The 20,951-nt window shown below is 29.7% G+C and overlaps 1 protein-coding gene across 1 annotated transcript; it reads right to left on the bottom strand.

Moving 5' to 3' along the window:
- Positions 1-9,833: 9,833 nt before the first annotated feature.
- On the bottom strand, positions 9,834-10,628 carry LOC105846697 (uncharacterized). The gene has a single exon (XM_065798603.1). The coding sequence runs from the start codon at positions 10,626-10,628 to the stop codon at positions 9,834-9,836; it is 795 nt and encodes a 264-aa protein (XP_065654675.1).
- Positions 10,629-20,951: the final 10,323 nt, after the last annotated feature.

Genomic DNA, 20,951 nt, shown 5'->3' with positions numbered 1-20,951 from the left:
AATTATGGTTGGAAATAGGGAATGAGAATGTAAAGATTTAAAATAATTAGAAATGGCTTGCGATTCTTTATAATTCAATAAATCTATGCTGAAATTGCCCATTAGCAAAATATTTTTTGTCTCGTAACTAAACTTTTCATGGAGATGTTTAAATTAGATGAATAAAAAGTTCTGTGATATTTAAAGAGGAATGTCAATATATATATCCTAAAATGGTATAACTTCAAAAGAAATAGACTCTAGAAGTTCGGAGGCACACATTCGGAGATCACTACAAATTATGTAATTAAGATTTAAGTTTAGGTAATGAAGCGCACCACCATTTTTTTGAATATTATATCCTTGTTTGGTAATGTTATTTATATTAGAACCCTCTGCGTATGAATAATTATTTGCATTTAGTCGTTAGATTAAACACGTTTTCATGTTTCTAAATAAATTTTTGAGATAATCAGAGGGTTTGCAATATTTTATTTTATAAGAAGGATTCTTGCAAGTAAAAATTAATATGTTCCAGATAAGAGAGTATACCAAATGGCATTTTTTTTGGTATACTCTCAAACTTTCACGCTTACATATAAAAATGGAAGTTTAGTAAATTCGCTTCAGCGAACTTTTTTTCGGAATTTGTAACTTTTTTTTGTAAAAAGAATATAACAGTTTTAAACAATTCGATAAAAACAATTATAAACAATGAGTGCGATTAAGACTAACTAAGCAGAGAAAGATAAAAATTTGTAATATTACATTTTTTATTACAAGTTTTTATGATACTAAGTTAGGTAACTGATATTAAGTTAAGTAACTCATCAGTCGAGAAAAAAAATACTTTTTTTATGTTTCAAAATGGAATTTATTCATTTAAAACAATAGAAGGACCGGAAAGCCACTTATACTGCAGTATACATTAAGACTAACTAATAAATCTGTGTTAAGATCGACAACAGTTAAGACCAAATTGCTTTATATAGAACAATATAGTTATACAAAACGGTTTTTAAACATCGATACAGATGATGCTGGTACTACATTTTCCGGTAAACTATTCCATAAGTTGACAACGTGATTTGAAAAGTAAAACTTTGTACTGTTAAGGTTAAAACGGTGTTTGTAAATTTTAAAGGGATGACCCCAAATACCTGAGTAAGGGGTAAATTTAAAAACATTTGATAAATCCGTGACCATTTTACCATTTAGAATTTTGTAATAAAATTTTCAATATATTATATATAATATTATTATTAAACATATTATTTGTAACATAAACTAAATTGCTAACAACTCGACGATATTTAAGCGAGCGGAGGTTAAACATAGTTAGACGTTTATCGTAGGATACTAACTACAGACCAGCTATTCTCTTCATGAAGAACCGTTGAACTTTCTCAATTTTATCAATTTGGTATACAATGTAAGGTGACCATTACGGAGAGCAGTATTCTGACATTGGACGTACATAAGTAGAGTAGACTTTTACTATTAGTGATCTATCTCGTGAATAAAAAGCTTTTAAAATTAGATGACTCTCAACATAGCTTTATGTACAATAATATGAACATGCTGATCAAATTTTAGGTGACTATCAACCGTGATTCCAAGATCACGAATACTATTAACATGATCAAGTTCCTGGTTATTTATATTATAAACATAATTAGTTGATTTTTGATTCCGGTTAGTAATGGTGCAAACAAAGTATTTTTTCGTTGCTATCTGAAGTTGCCAAGTACAACTCCAATCATACAAAGGTATAACAGCTGTAGTCAGGTCTGACTGAGAGGCCTGTATATCATAAGTGAAATATAGTTTTACATCATCAGCAAAAAGTTCAAGTTTAACGTTAAGCTCTTTATATATGTAACTGATATCATCGACGAACAATAAGAATAAAGTAGGTCCTAGAACGCTTCCTTGTGGAACACCAATTTTTACAGACGTTGTGTGAGAAGAAACATTGTTTAACTTAATAATTTGAGATCTCATATGTAAAAAATTAGTAATCCAGTTCAGAAGATTGCCAATTATGCCATTAGTGGGTAGTTTTATTAGTAATTTAGGATGTGAATCTGAATCAAAAGCTTTCTTAAGATCAAAATAAACAATATAAGTTGCGCTGGGAATTTAGAGTCCAGAATGTTAGTACTGCGTTTACGAATAAAACCATGTTGCGCTTTTGTGAATGTTATTGGGTGAAAGATAGGTTTATAATTACTTGGATCGACTGTTGGTCCTTTTTTATGGATGGGAACAACATTTGCTATTTTCCAGCATATCGGTAAGACACCATATTTAAATGAGGTAACAAACAAATGACATAAGAGGACTGCTAAACTTTTGACACAGAATTTTAAAAGAATATTTGGAATTCCATCTGGACCAGTAGATGTAGCATGCTTAAGTGATCTTAATGCTTTTACTACAGTAGATGGAGAGAAGTTTATCGATGACAGACAAGTTGTACTAACAAGAACCGTTATCAGGGGTACAAACACTTGCAAAAATGTCATTAAAAATACCAGATATTTCTTTTTTATTTTGTGAAAGAGTATTATCGGATCGACGCATCTCATCCATTCTACTAACCGTTTTAAGTTTATTATTTTCAAAATTAAAGAAACTACCAAGATTTTTTTAACATATCATCTTTAGTTCCTTTGCTGCATGATATGTTTTGATGGCATGAGAAAATTTTTAGGCAATTGATTTATAAGCTGCTTTGTCGTCAGGTTGACTTGATATTTTTAATTTCTTTCATGCATTTGCTTTGTCGTTTATTAAGCTTTTAAAAAAACGAGGATATTGAATTTTATGTGGTGATTTATGTTCATCTTTGATGTCAGCTATAGGTACATATTGTTTGATATGAGCTATAGGTACATATTGTTTAATAATGTTACTTAGTATAGTAGTGAAAGTGAGCCAGCAATCTTCAATATTATTACATAGTAAAAAAATAGCACTCAGGCCTAATGGTTTCAGAGATTCATTGATAGCCTGGTAATCTGCATTTATCTAACTGTAGAATTGCTGAACAGGAATTTTATAATAATAATGCAGACAGCTTAAATGAGGAATAAATAAAATTACACTTAAATTTATTTACTCCTAATTTAAGCTATCTTGCATCTAACCACCTATTGGAACTAGTGTCTAATTAAAATGATCACTAGTTCCAATGGGTGGTTTGATGCAAAGATCCTTGATAAATGTAGAAGAAGTACTCAAAATAAGATCTGAGATGCTATTTTTGCTAGTAGGTTCATCAACATACTGACTAAAAACATATTTGTTTATAAATCGAAAAAAAGAGTTATAGATAACACTGTCAGGATTATGCTATTAGTGCCAGTGTATATCGGGTAAGTTAAAATCCCCTAGTATGATAAAATGATGATTTAGTAAATGATGAACTTAAAAAAATGTACAACATTTTTTTAAGTTCATCATTTTTGTTCTAGTATTCAAACTAAAATTAATAAAGTTTTGTTAGAGGAACTAAAAAAATACATTTGAAATGTCCAATTTTGCTAAAACTCATGCTGAGTGTCGAAACACAGTTTGCATTCTCTGCATATCAAAATGTGATCAAAGTACAACACCTTTCTTGATAAGCAGATTGGCAAAACACTCTCAAAAACCATTAGACTTTAATGATGATCATCTTCCAAATGCACAAATTGTTGTTTCATTTTGCAAAAAATTGATGAAGGAAAAACATTACAGCCATTTCCCAAATTGTATGATTTCAGTTCAATTGCTGTGAAGCCATCAACGAGAATTTCTCCTGCATGTGACTGTATTATTTGCCAAATTGATAAGTCAAAGGGCAAAAATTCATCTCCTTTGTCCAGCAGTACAACTCAAGAGAAATCAGCTAAAGTTGAAAAAAAATGCACAAAATGCCTCACTGAACTAGAAGTAGAAACCTGATTGCGCTTGCATAAACAGACGAAAAAAGTACAGAAATTCTCGCATCTCCTGTTTTGGGAACCCAGGATGCATCTCCAAATGGCACTGTGTGACTAAGCAAATCAAGTGGGGGACCTAAATTACCACTGAAACTTGGTAAGTATACTGCTTTTCATTTAGTACATTTTGTTCGATTAATCCGTTTTAAATTTCAGCCAAAGCTAATCCAACACAACTGTTTAAGGATCCTCTTCCAACTGAAAGCAGTTTAACTTAACATTGGTTTGTCCAAAAACCAGATAAGACAACTTGCTTCAACTCTTAACTCTGCAGGCCAACAAAAAATTGTTGAACCATATTTTGCTAGGAAATTTGCAGAGCAAGGAAAGTTGCTTAAAGATTACTTTTCTGTCACTAAAATTAAATGTTCTGATATTGACCACCTTAGAGATGTTGTTAATTGTAATTATATTGGCAGTCTTCTTCAATTTATGGTATCAGCAAGATCTGTCTCCGAGGAACATCTAATTAAGATTGGACTTGACGGTGGAGGTGACTTTCTTAAGATAAGTCTGGGCATTATCAAGGTAGCCCCACAACCAACCAGTTCCTTCCTGAAGACTCTAAGTTTTGTAGTTCTTCCTTTGATCTGATTCTGGAGTAAAGAAACAACTGATTATAGCAATCTTTGAAGGAATGCCAGAAAGCTATGAGAACAAAACCTGTTGAAACTCGCCAATATTGGTGCTTTTTCTTTTGTCTTGTCTTGTGACATGAAAGTTGCTAACATTCTTTGTGGACTTCAGTCTCATGCTAGCAAACATCCTTGCTGTTGGTGTGATGCAGACTCTTCAAACCTTAGAAAATGTGGTGCACTGAGAACTTTTGGAAGCATTTTTTTTTTAGGTGCCCCAAGAAGACCTAACGGTCTTGTCACAGTGCACGCATTAGTGCATTTAACCAGGAATTTCACGCCTCCTTTCTCACCGTGTCACGAAAATATGTCCAGAGCTCGTTTCGAACCTGGATCTGTTGCTTATACAGCAAGTGCTCTAACCACTGCGCCATAGTCGCACATCATCAGAAAGGCTCACCAAGCTTTTGTTGCTGAAGGAAGTAATGTAAAGGGTGCTAAATGGTTTGGAAATGTCATCAACGTGCCCTTGTTCAAAATTTCAGATGAAACACTCATTTTAAAGCAAAATCACCAATGGAACTTCACCTACTGATGGGTGTGGTCAACCATCTTTTCAAGAGTCTGAGCAAAGTTTGGCTAGAGGTCAAAGAATGGCCAGAGGTTTTAAACATTCCCCTTCAACCCTTTTATGGAGGACATTTTCATGGAAATCATTGTCAAAGGCTGTTGAAAAATGTTGATATTTTTAAGCAAAAAGTTGAAGCAGCAGCTGTAAGTGCAGTATTTCCCTATGTCGAAGCATTCAGGCAATTTGATAAGTTAGTTACTGCATGTTTTAGAACCCATCTGGATGAAAACTTTTAAGAATACATTGAGAAATTCAAAACTGCATACCTTGCTCTTCCAGTCTCAATCACTCCAAAGGTCGACACTGTGTTCTTTTATGTGGTCTAGTTCATTTCTCTGAATCATCAAAGTCTTGGAGTATACAGTGAACAAGCCATTGAAGCTCTTCATGCAAACTTTAAGCTTCAGTGGAAACTATTCAAGAGACATGCACTTCACCCAGAACATGAACTGCAATTACTTAACTGTGTTGTAGACTACAACAGCAAACATTTATAGAAGTCAAAATCAAAACGTATAAGAGTGGAAAACGTGATTTTATTAAAATTCAGGTGTTTTAGCTATATGATTAAGTCCATTATGATATTAAGAGAATCAAATTGTGAAATTATTCAGAAATTTGCTTTGTTGTTCTTGCTTTTTTGGTTGTTTTGTTAGAAAATACACATTTTTGAAAAAAACAACTTAGAATTGGATGAGTTAATAGCTTTTTAGTACTAAAAGATAGTTTTGAAACTTAGCCAGTATTGAGAAAAAAAAAATGCTAATTTCTCTCACGGATGGTAATCGTTGATTTTAAAATCATTTATTATGATATCCTATGGGTATGTACTACCATCCCTCCAAAGGGTTTTTTCGGGTTTTTCGTTGATGACTCACCCCAAAATTTTCAAACCGTGGCAATTTTACTATTTTAATGTCTCTCATACTTTTAAAATTTTATTTGTTACGAAAAAATTAAAACTTTTTAAATGTGGAGGTCAGTGGTTCACTACCAACGCGTTGGTAGTGATTAACCATTGCAACAACTAATCAAAACAAAACAAAAAGAATTAACATTATCGTCAATCCGTTCAATAAAAAGCATTCGACACATTCTTTTCCGCTTTAAAAGGAATTTAATAGAACAGATAAAACGTAATATAACAGGGGGGGGGGGTGTATAATAGGTAAAAAGATTTGTAAAACAAAAAGATATATATATATTTTTTTAAAGCAGCAACTGATAAGCGACACGCAGTGGTGATAGAAATCTAGCCAAACTTGTTACAATGAAAGTTAATTACAATTAGAGATACAGAAATAAAACAAATTAAATCTATAACAGTTATAAATATAAATTATAACAGTTATAAATTACAACTATAACAGTTATAAATTACAATTATAATACCTGCTTTAAAAAAAGCTCTGCACTCATCATTTTTTTTTTTTTTTTTTGCAGAAAGTAACATTGACATGTAAGAAATTGCTGATTAGCATATAATTAGTAGAAATAATTCTATAATTGCAGAGTATGAGAAAGATTTTAAATTAGGACCTCTTTACTGTTATAAAATGCAACACAGCTGAATCAAGACCAGTTTTTTTGGAAATGGAAAATTTTGAAGAACTCTTTTTTCCTAATAAGGAAGCGTTCATCAATAATCACTTTTTAAAAATGGTAAAATAACTTCTTTCCAGTGACCACTGTAAGAACCCTATTATGAATCGTGTACTCGGATATTTCTTTGTTAGTGAATAGATTATCTGTTGGCTGTATTAAGTGAGAAAATCATGACTGTACTAATAGAATATGAATGCAATAACTGTAGTGGTTTTAAAAATGTTTGTGGTTGAATTTGTGAGTGGTAGTGCTTGTGTATTCATTTATAGTAGTGGTGTACTGATTATGGTGGTTGTGAATTTATTAATAGTGGCGATGTTAAATTTGTTAATGGTGTTGGTTGTGAATGAAATAATGGCTGCGGTTGTAAATGTGTTTAAATTCTTAACACTGATATAGGGTTTGTGGAACAGAATATACATGTGCTGGTAGTGAATATGGTGTAGAAGAAGGCATTTTAAATTAATTTGAAGCCAATTGAATGTTTGAAGAATTATCTGAGAGTTCCAAGGATAAAATAGGTGGATTTAATATACTATATAGTACACGGTATTATATATATATAATATACACAGTACTGTATTATACTATAGTAAAAATGATTAAACAGCTTAACGATGTTTTGTTTTGGAGTTTGAGTTAACTTATAATAATAAAAACTGACACTACAGATACAAAAAACAAGGTTTACGCAAGGTTATGCAAATATTAAAAGTATTATTTCATGTAAAATTCCAGCAAGGTTTTCGATCACTGGAAATACGGCAAGTATTTTGTAGTAAATCCAGTAAACTTCCAGCAAAGTTTTAGATCACTAGAAACCCAGTAAAGTTTTCGTTCGAATTCCAGTGAACTTTCAGCGAAATTCATTGTTTCCAGTAAACTTTGATGAAACAATGAATTTTGATTTTAGAAAGCGCATTTGCCTCAGAAACAAAGGATCCGTGGTTCAAACCCCACTCTGGGCAAGATTTACGACATCGTGTAGGAAGAACGCGTGAATTTAAATGCTCATCAGCGGTGCTCTGTAATAAGACCGAAAGGACTTTTTTGGGGCACCTAAATAAAATTAAAAAAAAAAGATTTCCAGCAAACTTCCAGCGAAAGTTCACTGGTATTTTTGTAAGGAAAGTTCACTAGTTTTTTGTAAGGGTATTAGCTAATAACAAAGATAAAATAATAAATATCAGGTAAAATTAAATGAGTATAAATCAGAAATAGATAAGTGTATAAGAATATATTATAATGATCAAAATATAATAATGATCAAAAATATATAATACAAGTTCTTTGAAAGATAATCTAATGATAAAAAATATAACAATTAAATACAATATATATATTTTAAATAAAATAATAAGAGATAATAAAATTGAAATGTGAAACGGAAAAATTCTACGTATCTAACTAGAGCTAAAATGAATATAATTAACGATAAATAATTAAAAATATCATGTGAAAAATAATAAAGTTAGTAAGTTAAATAATAATTGTAATAAATAATAATTACAAATTAAAACGTAATAAAAAAAAAAACCCTAGTTTTTTTAGAATGAGTTGATATTTTCCTTTCTTTAGAATTGTTTTTTAGTTTTTCTTTCTTGCTTGTTAATTTTTTCTATTTTGATTTTTTTTTCTAATCTTTTAACAGCAGATTGTTGTAAAGCCATTAGGGTAAAGTGGGACAGGTATGGGATGAAATAGAACAAGCAAGTAAATTACAAAATATTAACAAATGTAATTAATTAAGTCATAAACCACATAACCTTCATTAAAATATTTTAGAGGTTTCCTCAATAAAATCACATAGGAGATGGGGGAAAAGTGAGAGAACAATTAGTTTACTTTGATTCACCTCTTAAAAAATCGGTTTTTTTTGCGGGTACTTGAAAAAAATGTGGTTTTAACCTCACGCAAAAAGACAAAATTATGTTTTTTTAATAGAGGGGAAGAAATATCATTGTTTACATTAGATAACAGTAGTTAGAGATCTCTTCTAATCGGAATATTTGGGATGTTCCGCTTCTCCCGCGTCCCACGTCACCCAAATTGCCCATACTTATGCACTTTTGAATTTTTATTTCTTATTTTTATCTATATTTATTTTATGCGAAATATGAATTAAAATTTTACTTTATACATGTATAAAAAGAACACGAAAAAAAACGCTAGACTCTTGTCAAGCCTCTATTTCAACGTAAAGCGTCCTTCGCGTTCGTTAGTTAGGCGCAGTGAAGCGTACATACAACGAATGATTTAAATAGGGATAGGTGCAGTGAGTGTACATACGTTGAGGTTTGGGTTTGTGCAGTTAGTCTTTCAAATGAAAGGAAAACTTTTTTTCTGTTTGTGGATCGATGAAGGACAGCTTTGGAATAGGAGTTTGACAAGACATAGAATCTCTTGTCAAACTCCTAAAAAAAATAGCATTGTCACATTTAAAGGTTTTAAGTAAATAAAAATCTTCAAGTAAAGCCAAGAAAACTAAATATTAGGGAAAAGTTTGATTAATTTATTAAAGGTTAATCTAAATAATTTTTTTGCAACTTTTATTTAAAACTTTTTCTGTTCTTTGCCTTATATAAAAACTTTTATAAATGATCAATATATACTTTATCAAAATTTTTTAAGTGTGACTATTTTCATTTTTCCCATTTTTCATTTCTATATCTGAGTATATTTAATGTGAATGTATTCAAACACTAAAAAACGGTGCCGCCGCCACTGCTCAGAACTAATGATTAATCGAATTTATTCTGATGAAGAAAACCCATTATTTTATATTATTAGAAAATCCATTACTATAAAACTGACTTTTAAAAGATTTCTGTTTTACTACAAGCTCAAACAACGCTACCATAGCATAAAAGTATGACTCGTCACATGTTAAAAAACATAAATAAAAAAAGTATATTTTAAAAACTTTTTTTTTTTTAAACTGTAACACCGACTAAGACTCTCTATTTAAATTAAAATATATAAATGCATAATTTTTTAGTTAAATATGCTCTAGTAAAAAATAAGTCTTCAAAACTATATGTATTTTTAAATGCATCAGGTGACAACTAGGTACGGGTTGTCACAGGTTATGCGTGCGCTACTTTGAACATTTGTTTCTAATACGATGTCGTAATCTTCCTCTTTTATTTCTTCGTAACTACGTGATACATTTTTTTTAATTGTTAATACAGGAATAATATTCCAAAAATCAACAACAAAAGTCAGTATAAAAATCATATTTACAGCAAGAAAACACCATTCTGCAGCTTCTGCAACACGGTGTTTTTCATTCAAAACTTTCATAGAAGGTAACAAAAATAATGCAAAAAGAAAGCCAAATAAAAACATTGAAATTGAAATACACAGTCGAATTAAAAACAAATATCTTTTGGCGTTGTGATACGATATCTTTGTCTGTAGAATACAGTAAAAAAATGTACCGAGAAAGTAAAGCGTTGCTCCAGAATAATGGATAACTGTGTGGCTTGAAAGTTGAAAAGAAATGACTAAAAAATTTCCAAACACAAGTAACGCTCCAGCAACAAAAGACGATATATTTTCAAGCTGCCTTGTGATAAAAAAATGTTTCACTTGTAGAAAGCGTATGAGGATAACTGCAAAAGTTAATATTGCACTAAGTGAGAGTCCGAATGTTAAAATACTGCTTTGTGGTTTGTTGTTTCCAATTTCACTGATAAATGGAAGATATCCTGCTGCAATAATTTCAAACTTGATAGCAACTGTAAAAGATATAATTGTTGTTAAAATTGCTAATAGAACTGTTGCTATAGGTAAGCAAGTAACTATATAATGGTAGCATTTTCTTTTTGCGTTTTGACTTAAAGACATTTGTATTAAACGACGTTTTAACAACTTATTTAAAACTTACTTTCACCTTTTAGATATTCAAAAGGTATAAATAAGCCATTCACAATGTTTCCGATTGCTTTGACAGTTAAAATGTTTTTAAGGCGATGACAGATTTAAGTTGATTTTGACTAAAATAAAAAAATTAAAGCAAAGTCTCAGGAAATCGCTACAATGGAATGTTAAAATGGAATTTAAAACAAGTTTATTTCAATTACAAAATGATATTAATTCACAAAACGTCAAGTTAAATTAGATTTAGAAAATCAAAAATCAAGTTACAGGAAACATTAAAAGCGGAAGCTTTATTTGTAATACTTTTATAATGTATATGTTTTTACAGATTGAGTATGACTAAAGTTTTATAGAACATTGTAATAAAAATTTCATACCGCATATAATATACGCGAATCTTTACTATCTATTATAATATTATGCCATATAAATAGTACTAAAATTTATTGTAATTAAAATACGTACTACAAATATATATATATATATATATATATATATATATATATATATATATATATATATATATATATATATATATATATATATATATATATATATATATATATATATATATATATATATATAATTTAATATAAAAATATAAATATATAAAACAACTAACTTTAATATAATAATAACACACACACAGCCATTCATAAATAAAAGCAAGAAAACAGTTAGAACGATAAAGTTGACGTTATTGAGGTCATATTTATTTTTACAAAAATAACTCTGTAATAAGGAACGGCCGCAAACACTAACTACATTTCTATTGATTTCTTTTTTTTTACTTTGGTTACTAACCTTATGTTTCAAAGTTTTTACACAATCATTAAAAAAGTAATAATAAAAAGACACGAGTTAAATAACATTTTGTGTTTTGTTAGCCGTCTCAGGCCGTATAAAAAAGAGTGTAGTCGGTGCACCACACCAGAGCAAGTTAAAACTTTTAACTCATGAATGTTAAGTTTTTTTTGGAATTAAGATGTAAAATTTATGATTCTTTGTTTACGTAACCGGATAACATAAAAACTGCTTCTTACAACGTATTATTTTTATTTGTAATATTTTAGAGTGATTTATTAGTCTTTGTGACGTAACTTTTTTTGTTTTTATTGCTGAATAAATGCGTTATAGTGTTCAAAAATAACTACTGTTTACTAATAACACCATAGCAACATGCACCTCAAAAAGAAAATTATAAGTTACTAGCTATATACTAGGGTGTTTCATATTTTATCAGTTTTTGAAATTAAACTCGCGAATCGATTTATAAATTGACCATTTATATGAAAATAAGTTTGAGCAAAAATATATATATATAATTTTTAGGCTCCCCGCTAGTTCGATTTTGGGCAAAAATGTTGGGTGTTTTAAACGCCTGGCGGGGACCTTAAAATTTATCCTATAAAATTTTTTATTATTTTAAATAATATATGTTGGGTTGAATATTAATCAAATAAAAGGAGCATATTGAAAAAATTAAGAAATTAGTTTTTAGAATCTTCTGAAATTGGTGAAAAATTCAAGTTTTTCTTTACAAAAACCTATTTTATAACTCGGTGGCGTTTTTTATAACTCGGAGGCGTATCTTAATTTTTTCAACATGGTCTTTTTATGTGATTAATATTCAATCCATCATACAATTTTTAAAAGAATAAAAAATTTTATATATAAATTTTAAGGTTCCGCCAGGCGTTTAAAACATCCAACATTTTTGCCCAAAATCGAACTGGCGGTGACCCTAAAAATTATATATATATATTTATATATATATATATATATATATATATATATATATATATATATATATATATATATATATATATATATATATATATATATATATATATTTATATATATGTATATGTATATATATATATATATATATATATATATATATATATATATATATATATATATATATATATATATATATATATATATATATATATATATATATATATATATATATATATATATATATATCTATATATATATATATATATATATATATTGCTCAAACTTACTTTCATATAAATGGTCAGTTTATAAATCGATTAGCGAGTTTAATTTCAAAAATTGATAAAATATGAAACACCCAAGTACGCCGAGTGAATAAAAATAAGCAACTAATTTTACTCAGTAATTGGTCAGCTTTACGTGAATAAAAACTTAAACAATTTTCCTGAAAAGTTTATTCACGTACAGCTGAACAATTACTGAGTAAATTGCTTAACTTTAAGTGAATAAAAATTTGACCAAAACTGCTTTAGTTTTTTTTTACGTAAAGCTGACCAATTACTGAGTAAAAGCAATTGCTCGTTTTTATTCACCCGGCCTAGTATATACAACGCAAGTATAAAAATGATCGCTAATTTTTCTGTTAACTCCATTAAAACAATGGTAAAGCATATTAAATCTAAAAAATATTAGTCAAACTTTGTTTTAGTAAAATGTCAAACATTTAGTAAAAAAAAAAACTATTAGTCAAACTTTTTTTTAGTAAAATAGATTAATAATTAAGCCCTTTAACTTGTTTTTGTTGTTGTTGTTGTTGATCTGTTTAATATCTCAGATTTTAAGTATTTTATACGTAAATGTTACAAACAGCGATTTATAAGTTTAATACTTAGTTATGAACCTATTTCGTATCTGTTGGTATAAATAAATTCTGAAAATCTAAAATCTGGAAGTGTTTATTTGTTTTACCACAGAAGTATTAGAGAGTACTTCTCTAGAGGATACGTCTCTAGTACTTCCATGTTTTTACATTTTGATAGCAAATTGGCTGTAGTATTAAAAAACCAAACTAGATTGTTATAATATATTTATTATTATAATATAACTATTATAAATATTATTATAACATATCATTATGAAATGATAAAAGCTGCTAAAAAAATTTTCTGAACATGCACGAGCTATTTGTTAAGTTTTGTGTAATTTTTAAACACAGTCTTTAAGTCTTTTTTTTTTAATTTTATTTTAGGTGCCCCGAGAAGTCTGGTCTAATCAAAGAGCACCGCAGAAGAGCATTTGAAAGAAAGTTCTCGCGTCTTTCCTCACTGATGTTACGAGAGTTGGTTGCCTCAAGTTGGTTGTTGAACCACGGATTTCTAGCCTCTGAGGCAAGCGCGCTAACCACTGCGCTACTGCTGCTCAATAGTCAATCGAAAAAACCCATGTCTGGAGAAGCTTAAATCTTATTATAGGCTGTATCTTCTTGAATCGTACGGATAAAGTTGTCAAATCTAGTGCAAAACAAACATTGAAAATGAAGTCTTCGGAAAAGTTTTTTACAGGTGATATATATGTATCGCTTGTAATGTGTATATATATATATATATATATATATATATATATATATATATATATATATATATATATTAATAAAATGTGGAGATAAAGCAAAATAATTCTAACCTTGTGATATATATATATATATATATATATATATATATATATATATATATATATTATTAATATATATATATATATATATATATATATATATATATATATATATATATATATATATATTATAATAAAATGTGGAGATAAAGCAAAATAATTCTAACCTTGTGATATATATATATATATATATATATATTATTAATATATATATATATATATATATATATATATATATATATACATATTTATTTCAAATATGTTGCTTAAACCCGCATATGAGAAAATAAATATGATATTTTTTTTTGTTACATGTCAGTTTATTTCTATTCTTAGTAATATTTAATAAAAATTTTATCAATTGGCAACTCTGGCTGTCAGCAATCACCTGTCAGAATCAAATTGGTGCATATTGGACAATTTAAGGTTATTTTTAGTTGTTAGTTTGATTGAAGTTCAAATATGATTTACTTTAATTTCAAGCATCTGTGATTTATTTAATTAATTATTTTTTTTAAACTTAATAATAATCAGTAAGTCATTAATTTTAAATAAAGGATTTTATGTTTTTTTTCCTGTTTATGTAAAGACACCAAATAGTAGTCTTTTCTAAAGTTATTAATTTAAATTTTCAGCTATTGGTAAAAAATGTGATATGACACCAACAAAAGTTAGTCAAATTAGATGTCTTTTACAGAATACAAAATATTCTCAGCAAAAAGTTGCAGAAATTGTAAAGGGGTCTCACCAAACCGTAATCCGAGTGAGAAAAAAAATTGATACAAGGGAAGAGTTTGGCCCAAGGAGACCACCTTCTAAACGAAAGACAACACCAAGAGCGGATCGTATTATCCGGAATTTATGCCTGGAAAACAGAAAAAAGCCACAAAATGTATTGACTAAGCTTATCCATTAAGCTGGTATTGCTGTGTCAGACCGGACCATTCGCAGAAGGCTGAAGGAAGAGGGATTGATGTGTCATCGCCCAGCCAAGAAACCAAAACTGACTTCACTGATGAAAAAAAAGAGACTAGAGTGGGCTCGAAACTATCGTCACTGGTCTGTTGAGGATTGGTAAAAAGTATTTTTATTCGCATTCATATTCGTAAAATATTTTAAATATGTTCATAAATATTATAATTTAAAATAAGCATTATTTTAGATTTGCTTCTCTGATTAATCAACTTTTCAAGTAATGATGGACAAAACAGCTTTTGTTCGTCGTAGAACAAACGAAAAGTTTCATCCTGACAGCATTGTGGAAATAGTCAAGCATCTAGCTTCAGTAATGATCTGGTCTGTCATTTGTGGGCAAGGAGCAGGGCGTCTCTACAAAGTAGTTGGCACAATGAGGCAGGACCAGTATAAAGAAGTTCTGGAGAACAAGTTGTTTCCTCAAATGGCAGATTGGTCTAAAAATGTCAAAAAAATTCAAAAGAAGTCCAAAAATGTCAAAAATCTTATATTTATGCATGATGGTGCAACTTGCCACACAGCAAAAAGTCTTATGGCTTTTTTAAAACAGAAAAAAGTAGATGTATTGCCATGGCCAGGCAACTCACCTGATCTTAACCCCATAGAAAACATTTGGGAAATAGTAAAGCGAGATGTTGGAAAAAAAATTCCTACTAACAAGCAAGATCTTATGGAATATTTTATCAGGATCTGGCACAATAACCCAGAGTTGACAGAAACTATAAAAAGTTCAATTGCAAGCATGCCACGACGAATCGAAGCAGTTATTGCAAATAAAGGCGGTTTTACAAAATATTAATACTTAATATATATTTTATATAATTTATTGTAATAACCAATAAATATTCAAAATGTTTAATTTTATTTGTTTATTTTTCATCAAGTATAACTTTATAAATAAAGGAACAAGCTTTAAATTACACCATTATTTTTCTTTTTGCCAAAAAATTTATTTTTACACGATATTTACAAAAAATTACAGCTGGTCCACTGTATATATATATATATATATATATATATATATATATATATATATATATATATATATATATATATATATATATATATACACATCGACGGTCCCACTAGTTGTCGAAGTTTTGCCACTAAGCCAGGTTTTTGAATCTTTAATTAACAAACACTTAATCTCAAACCTCGAGTCTAATAACTTACTTTCTGATCATCAATATGGATTTCGATCTTCTCGTTCTACAGCTGAATTGCTAACAGCAATAACCGATAGGTTGGATCGTGCATTAGATAAAGATGGAGAGGTTAAGGCCATTGCTCTTTGGCAAGTTTGGCATGCTGGTCTTCTTCATAAGCCTTTTTCTTACGGTGTATCTGGTAACATCTTTAAGATTATTAAATCCTTCCTTTCTAATCGTAGTATAAAAGTTGTCCTCAATGGACAACACTCTTCTTCATATTTTGTAACTTCAGGGGTTCCTCAAGGTTCAATCTTTGGGCATATACTCTTTTTAACTTACATTAACGATGTTCCAGATATTCTAACACCTAAGGTGGCATTGCTCACTGATGATACTACCATTTATTCGTGTCATGATAAGAAGCACACACTCTCTGATTGGCTAGAGGGGGCGTTTGAGCTTGAAAAGGATCTCACTTCTGCTACAGCATGGGGCTCATAGTGGCTGGTAAACTTTAATTCAGATAGAATTCAATATTTTTCAGCCATTCGTTATCGCAATAATTTAGATCTTTCTATATTTATGAGCGGTAATATACTCAATGAGTCACCAGCCCTTCATCTTCTAGGATTAACTCTTATTTCCGATATTTCTTGGAAACCATATATCAAATCCGTTGTAAAATTAAAATCTGCTAAAGTTGCATCTCTTTATTGAGCTCGACACTTTCTTACTCCGGATTCTATTCTCTATCTCTATAAATCTCAAATCCGGTCTTGTATGGAATACTGTTGCCATATCTGGGGCGGATCTTCTAACGATGCCCTTTTTCTTTTTTAAGACACTTTTTCTAACACTTTTATAAGTTATGGATTTTCATTCCAGACTTTGATAACACCGCATTCTAGTCACCGACTGAAAAAATGTTTTACTTTGCTCGGGTTTTTACAGAGTTACTTTAAGTTACATACAAAGAAAGAATTATGTCATACGAGAAAAATAATGTTAAAGATTAGTCACAATTGTTTCAGCCGATGCGCAGTGCTTCGAGTTCTAGCTCAGAACCGAGAGGTCCGGGATGGCCCTAATTAAATACTCTTCCGCGGTGATCTGTGATAAGACCGTAAGGACTTCTGTGAGGATCTTAAAAACCACAGCAACAACAACAATAACAAAAAAACATCATAATCAAATGTCTTTGATAGAAACTGTTATTATTTTAAATTTTAAGATTTTTTCTCGCTATTTTTTTTATCTTTATTTTTATAATATTTCTGTTATATAAGAAAGTTAAGCTTTTGCTAAAATTTTCGTAGAAGTTGTATATTTCGGTGATCCTTCTTAATTATTAAGTCCTATACGAGCGGAAACTTTTATAAGTTATTGAACTTTATTTCAGACTTCAACAACACCGAATGTATATATAAATCCAAAGACAAATTTGGAAACCCATTTTCTAAATTTTTTTTATACACAAAGTTCAGCACATTTTCCGGAATTGCATCTTTTTCTATACGATGAATTATTCCTGAAATTTTGGAGCAAAGAGTTGTTGCGTCAAAGTCCTTTTGAAAAGATGGGGTTTTCCCATGATACTGTTGCATAAATAATCTTTATAAATAAATACAAAAAGTCATTAGTTCTTTTCATCTTGAGGTAAGTTTTGTGCGAATCGCTCTAATACAGAGCTAATTGCAGTGTCTACTAATGCGAAAAACAAAGTAACTTTTAACTTCTCTTTGGGATTTTTAAGTAGTTCATCTTCTAATTTGTCAGTGAAAACTTCATTTTCCTCCTTCTTATCTCTGGTTGGAAAATTACCTCAATATGAATTTCCTCAACGATCTCTTAAGCATCAACCAAAATTCTCTAAAGTTCAATGTTACTGCTCATGTTGCTTAAATACTCCTCTGTATTTTTGAGCTCAATTACTGATTCCTCAGAGTAAAGTGTTTTTCTTGCAACAGTTTATTTGAAAAATTGATCTGAAATAGTGTTTATGCCATTTTACAACTGCCAAAAAAACTTAAATGAACGTATAATGTTTAGAAGATCTTCAGCATCAACTTTAGTTATGGTACTAGAAGGATCTTTTAGAGTGAAATCTTTGGTAATTTCAAAAAATACGTCGTACACAAGTGGTAACTGGAACCTGATGGGAGTTAAAGCATCAATCCCGCTTGATCAACGAGTGTCAATTAAAGTTTTAGTAGTCAAAGAAGGTGTATGACATTTCCTTATATTCCATTGACGTGGAGATTCAGCAAAGAATATATACAGTCGTTGAACAACATCAAAAATGGTCTTACTTCAAAGCAACACAATGCAGCATTGTTAATCACTAGGTTAAGGATATGGGAACTGCAAGGGACATAGAAAGCATAAGGGTTAACATCCAATACTTTTTTTGTAGACCTATTTCCTTTTGGTTAATATTGCTCCCATTATCATAACCCTAACCACTTAGGGGCTATCCATTAAATACGTCAACAAAAAAGGGGGGAGGGGTCAAGACAAGTTGACGTCAATAATGTTATTTCTTAAAATAAATTTAATTACTTAAAAAGGAAAATTAGTCAGCGTTTGCAGTCCTATGTTACACGCTCAATCAACCTTCGGTATTTTGATAAAGGCTATTTAAATTCCTACTTTGAAAAAACCGTATTTGTGTTAAATATTTTTAAAGCACCGTGTTGTGCTTCAAAAATATTTAACACAAACAGAACTAAGCACACACGAGGTGTTTACTCGTAACACAATCATGTTTTTAAACTTTTTTTGGTTAGTCTGCTTTACAAACAAAAAAAATTTATGCAAGTGCGTAGTCTAAATTATATTATTTAAATGTTTATACTAGGGGTTGGCAACCTGCAACTTGCAAACCTAATGTGGTTCTTGCGATGTCAAGATGCGGCTCTTTAGCTCCATGCACAAATGTTAATATAATATTAAAATAAAAATATTGGAAGCTTTTTAAAAACTGAAAAATTTTGTAAGTTGTAACTTTTGGCTCTTCGTCTCAACAGGTTGCCAACCTCTGGTATATGCAATTTTTTAAATGCATTTTTTTGCTTTATTAGACCCTATTAGAAATAATTGGCATTCACTAAGAAATTGGATAAGGTCTAAAGTTAAAGTAATTGACGCTGCATCGTACATAAATTATGATAAAAATTTAACACTATTATCAAAATTGATTCATTTTGGGATGAGTGTGCATGTCTTGAAGTATGACAAGTTGTTGACAATGAGAGGGGGAGGGAGGGAAAGGTAAAAATTGCCAAAAAATTGTTGACGTAATTGGACAGCCTTCTTAGTCATCAATTGACAATAAAAAGTTTTTAAGCTGATTCATAAGAACGTGACTACTAGCTTCACCTGGGGTCTCTGTTAAAAGCACAAATTTCAAAAAAAGTGTTTTTTTTACTTGTAGTATGCTACTATCATGGAATTCTTTATCATCAGACTAAAATGATGCAGTTCTTAAATATTGAATATTGTCCACAAATCTTATTATCATCAATAAAGCTAAATATGCTTTAATAATTTGATTTTTTAACTGTTGCGTGTAATTAGTTTGCATATATTTTAATACTTACATGAATGTCTTGAGTTTAATCGAAAGCTCGTATATAAGTTTTTTTAATAAAAATATAAAATGCTTATTATAGAAATATTTAGAATAATTTATTAATATTTATGCCGTGTGTTTTTGGAATAAATTATTGGTCAACTTTCAAAAACTACAAAGTATCTTAATCAAGTTCTTGGACATTTTTTTTGTACGGTTTTCTAATCTAGGTGATGTAGGGGTTGTGATTGTACAAAAGAGTATGAAATACATCCTCATTTGTAGCTAATCTAGAACATTTCCTGGCATGATAAATGCAAAGTTTTTTTATAATCCTTATTATGGGATCTTGCGCATCTTCTGAAGGTTTACTAATAGGAAGTACAGCAAATGTTTTACGATATTTTCTCCGTTAAGTAAAATTTTTTGTACTTAAGACGGCATATAGTACCATACATAATTGCTCACATAAATGGGGACAGTTTCTTTAGCATATGTACCAAAACTTTTAACATTTATTATAACATCTTAGGGGAGAGCTTTCGTTGTTTAAAAAATTCATGTTTCACTTGTATTTCCTTGTAACTTTTGTTACTAATAGATAACCGCAAAGAGTATATTTGGCTTTTTATTTGATCTACAACAACCTTAGTTTTTTCAGGAGTCTCTTTGCAAAACTCTATGCATATAGATATTGGATTTTGCCAAACAACTTCACCAGTTACCTCATCAATTAATCTGATTGGTATCTAAGAGCTTTCTGAAAGAAAGAAAATTTTGCTCGCTTTAATCAGAGAGGAAACATCACAACCCAAATTACTATACACACCGTAGCGGAAATAATTTATTTGAAAAAAAAGGTCCACCAGAAACGATTTGTATTTTCAAAACCACGAAACATCCTACTATAATAATCAAAACTTTAAAAATATTCTGTCGACGTCTTTTAAAAATAAAGGGGGTTTAACGGACAGGTCATGAATTTTTGGTGTTCAAGATAGGTAACTTCCAGAAATGCTACAAACTTTAAATTTTGAAATAATAATACTGGTGTCAAATAAGAATGTTTAATAAAAAAAATACGATCATCGGGGTCTGGGAACAATATTAATCAGAAAATTCGGGTCCCATTGTCCCGTATGTGGTAAAGAAAAAAAACAATTTATTTTTCAAGTTTTT

Source organism: Hydra vulgaris, chromosome 06 (assembly GCF_038396675.1).
Source record: "Hydra vulgaris chromosome 06, alternate assembly HydraT2T_AEP".
Classification (NCBI taxonomy): domain Eukaryota; kingdom Metazoa; phylum Cnidaria; class Hydrozoa; order Anthoathecata; family Hydridae; genus Hydra; species Hydra vulgaris.
Note: the sequence above shows the minus strand (reverse complement) of the source record. Positions and strands in the feature narration are given on the sequence as shown.